Genomic DNA, 4,160 nt, shown 5'->3' on the forward strand with positions numbered 1-4,160 from the left:
AAAAGATACATTCTGCTATCATCATTATGCTGTGTGAGTCTGACAGAACAAAATGGTGATGTTCTTCCTCAGCATTCACTGTTTCACTGTTAGTTTCAAATCAGTTAAAACGACTGAGACAGTTTCTCAGTGTAACAGTGACTCATGAGAAACTGAGTGCCATGTTGCTTAATCCTGACCCCGTTGCGTGAATCCTTGCAGTAAACAGCTTGTTGATCGAGTGACCTTGTTAGCGAGCAGAAAAGAAAGCCTGACCTTCAGGCTGCTTGGTGTTGGTTGCCCTGGGCAGCTCGACCTTGCACGTACAGATTTTTGGGAGGGGAGCGAGTTTGCCCTAGGTGAAGTGAAAAGACACCAGCAGGCTGAGAGGTCTGACTGGTTGCCTATCTGACTGGCTGCCTATCTGATTGGCTGGCTTGGCACGACTAGCTGTGCGTGTGTGTGTGCTGGTCAGTGTAGCAGTCTGAGTTTGAGCTCCCCCACTGGACTGGCACAGTCAAGGAGAGAATACTAAAATCTGACCTTTTTAAAGATCTTGGCGTTCTGTCGAGCCAGGCGAGATTGGGATATTTCTGTACATGTTGCCACTACAGTGCTGTTACCACACAGAAAAGGATAGCGACTATAAAGATATTTCAACAGAAACCCTATGCCATGAATACACTGGTTGGTTTCTGATATTTTCTTTGATCAAGCTGTCCCATCTCCCTCCCCAAGTCATGTGGTGAGAACATGCGGTTGTGTGTGTTTGTATGTGTGTCTATGTGTGTGTGTGTGTGTGTCTTACCTCCAGGGAGCTCATGGAGAGAGTGGACACGGTCTCGCTCTTGGACATCATTCCAGAGTTCCCAGAATCACCCTGTTCACACATGCTGTTGGTCATGTGGGATTCTCCGGAGACYTTCTGCATGTTGTGGACGGGCGACTCCCTCTCCGAGCAGGAGACACTGACCAGGTCCGCAGGCAGGCTCTTCAGCGCGAAACCCGGGACGCCCTCCACRCCCGCCGAGTTGGCCAGGTGGATGAGCCTGGTCTGGGGCATCTGCTGCTCGATGCTGATGTTGTACTTGGCCGTCGTGTCCTCCTTGCTGCCCTTTCCGGGCCGCCCCAGGGTGCCAGTGTTGTTGTTGTTAGGCAGGATGATGTACCCTGGTCCTGTGCCCTCAGGCCCCCCGGCCTCCCCTGTCCCCCGTGGAGACAGCTCCCCGTCCAGCTGTTTAAAGAGCTCCCCGTCACAGATGTAGATGGCCTTGGCTCCCGGCAGCTCGGTGCTGATGCCCTTGGTGGCGCCACCCTTCTCCCTGCGCAGGGTGAGGGTATGACTGGGGTAGTCTGCCACATTCTGGAGGTGGACCTTGGCCATGCTGGCAGGCATGGTGTTGAAGTTAGAGCCCTTCTGAAGGGTCAGGGGCTGGGAGGATGGCTTCTCATCACCCTGGAGAGAGGAACGCTTCAGGACTACCTGGGGAGAGGGAGGGGGAGGAGAGGAGGGAGGGAGGAAGGAAGGAAGGAAGGAAGGAAGGAAGGAAGGAAGGAAGAAGGAGGAAAGAAGAGGAGGAAGGAAGGAAGGAAGGAAGGAAGAAGAAGGAAGGAAGGAAGGAAGGAGGAAGAAGGAAGGAAGGAAGGAAGGAAGAAGGAAAAGAAGGAAGAGAAGGAAGGAAGAAGGAGAAGGAGGAGGAGGGAATTGAGAGACGCAAAACTCAGAGATAAAGATAGGGTGACTCAAGATGTCCAACTCAGACTTGGACATGCTATAGAATGAGTGCAAACCTTCCCACTGTTGATTGAACTAGTGACTACACTGCCTTCCTTGAACTTCTGATCATTAGCTTGAAGATTACGCCGCGACCCCGTTTCACAGTAACTGCTGGCTTGCTGTGTGTGCATCTCACTATTGAGCACAGGGCTAGACAACAGCATCAGACAACTTCCTGTCAACATGACAAAATATCTTACAATCACTCCCCAGTCCCCACCGCTCCACACACACCTCACACAAAGAGAAAGTCATTTCACTCCTCTTATATTCCATCTCCCCCTTCAGGTGGCTTGTCTGCTGTGTCTCGCGTCTCAATGGCGTTTCTGCTCCAGATGCTTTTCCTGATATCCTGTCTCGGGAGATAATCAGATTCCCTTCCGCTCCCAACGGATATCAGAGGAGAGCCTCTATCTGATGCTGCACTGTTGGTGTGGTACATAATTATAAACGGCCTGCCCGCCTGCCGGTGGATGTGGGGAAGATGTGGAGACTCAGACAACCCTATTTATCCTCATATTACTGCTAGCACTCGTTCGCACACCACCGCCCTATTGCCAAATGGCTGGGCTAAATTCGTTATATGCTGCAGTAATGTGGTCATCTCATGTCAAAACAGTGTTTGTGCTTCATAAGGGGCGGCTGCGCGGGTGGAGAGGAGGGGGATGTGAGGGTGCTGCTAAACAAATACGTGTGCAGCAGAGAGGGCAAAGCAGGTAACTTTTAATGACAGAACCAAAGAAAAATCCACATGCACAGAGAGATTGTATAGGGTCATCAGACAGACAGACAGACAGACAGACAGACAGACAGACAGACAGACAGACAGACAGACAGACAGACAGACAGACAGACAGACAGACAGCAGACAGACAGACAGACAGACAGACAGACAGACAGACAGAAGACGCGACAGGACACACAGCATAAACTCACTCTTTTTTTTGCCGGTACTCTTACCTCCTCTGCAAGCCATGTCGACGTCTTTCTCGAAATCAGTCTAATGAAGAAAGAAATGTATAGAAAACCTGTTAACAAAGAACATGTAATACATATCAAGTATATTAGACATGGTTTTAGATGAAGAATAACGTTCCAGTGGTACTACCATAAGCTGAGCGTGTCCGTTCTGGAAAGATCCCCCTGAGTCTCCATTCCCGTCCTCCTGGCGGTCCACTACCCGACACTTCACTGCCTCTTGAACCTACAGTACACCATAATAAACACAGAGGTCATGACCTTTCAATTTTACAGTCAGATTCTTCTCTGTTCATCCTCCTCCCCTCCACATCACCCTCAAAACAACCAACTTGGTTTACTTAATCAACTTTTCCCTTTTAGCTCCTAGTGGAGCACAGGGCCTCAACAACCATCCAATATAACAACCATCCAAAATAACACATAAAATAATAATAATAATAAATAAAAAAAGAGTTTGTGACAGAGTATCATCAAGGTGAAATGTGTCAGAGTGACAACAGGGTGAAGAATGATGTACCTCTCTGCGCAGGATGCAATGCACCATGACGATGACGAAGCCTTCCAGCGAATCAAACACAGCGAACAGGATCTGGAAGAGGGAGGAGCGTCGGTCGGTGATGGCCAGGACAGCAGACATCCAGGTGAGGGCCAGGAGAGGCAGAACCACACAGGAGCTCCACAGCGACGCCCTGGAGGATGGGAGAGGAACAGCAGCCCAGGGCCAGGGTCAGTACTACAGTCAGTAGAAGATACACAAAGACGGAAAGACTATACTTCTGGAAAACAATTTAATTGTTTAATACGATTTAATACAATTTTAATACGATTTTCAATGATTTACTTGCTTGAAATGGGATTCAATGATACTAAAAACTACATGTAACTTTCTAATTACAATAGAAGCGTGTCAAATGTAAAACATACAATATCTACTCCTAAAAAAGGCATCTATGTACTGCATGTTGCCCTCGTTGTTGAAATGATTGGCATTATGTACAGTATAATAAACCTATAACAAGATATAGGTATATAGCCTGATGTTTTACATATACTTACAGTAGCTACCATAAATATGCTAATATCACACAAGAAAAACATACATCCATAATCAATTGAAATATATGTTCCATAACTCACATATACAATATGCATGTATGTTAAGGATGTGTCAATAAAACATATGAGACCAAGAGCAACAGGAAAAGGAGGAGCTGAGGTGAGTAAAGGAAGAACAAAAGTGAAATGAAGCAAAGAAACGTAACATAAAGACAAACGCAAGAGGCCGAGGGCAGAGGTGTGATTAAGTGGACAGGGACTTGTCTTCTGGTCCATATGTTCCTACAGGACAATGTCTCTCTCTCTCTCCTTTATCAACATGTGTATTTCTTTCCCTAACTCCTCAACTCTTCAGAGTCTTTGTTTC

The 4,160-nt window shown here is 47.4% G+C and overlaps 1 protein-coding gene across 1 annotated transcript in view; it reads right to left on the reverse strand.

Annotated features, from left to right (window-relative positions):
• LOC111964616 (adhesion G protein-coupled receptor B1-like) overlaps window positions 1-4,160 on the reverse strand; it is a 122,978-nt gene that overhangs the window by 12,178 nt on the left and 106,640 nt on the right. The window contains 4 exon segments of the mRNA XM_070443796.1: window positions 788-1,458; window positions 2,678-2,756; window positions 2,865-2,960; window positions 3,255-3,426. Of these exon segments, the coding sequence (XP_070299897.1) occupies window positions 788-1,458; window positions 2,678-2,756; window positions 2,865-2,960; window positions 3,255-3,426 (1,018 nt within the window).

Source organism: Salvelinus sp. IW2-2015, linkage group LG6.1 (assembly GCF_002910315.2).
Source record: "Salvelinus sp. IW2-2015 linkage group LG6.1, ASM291031v2, whole genome shotgun sequence".
Lineage (NCBI taxonomy): Eukaryota > Metazoa > Chordata > Actinopteri > Salmoniformes > Salmonidae > Salvelinus > Salvelinus sp. IW2-2015.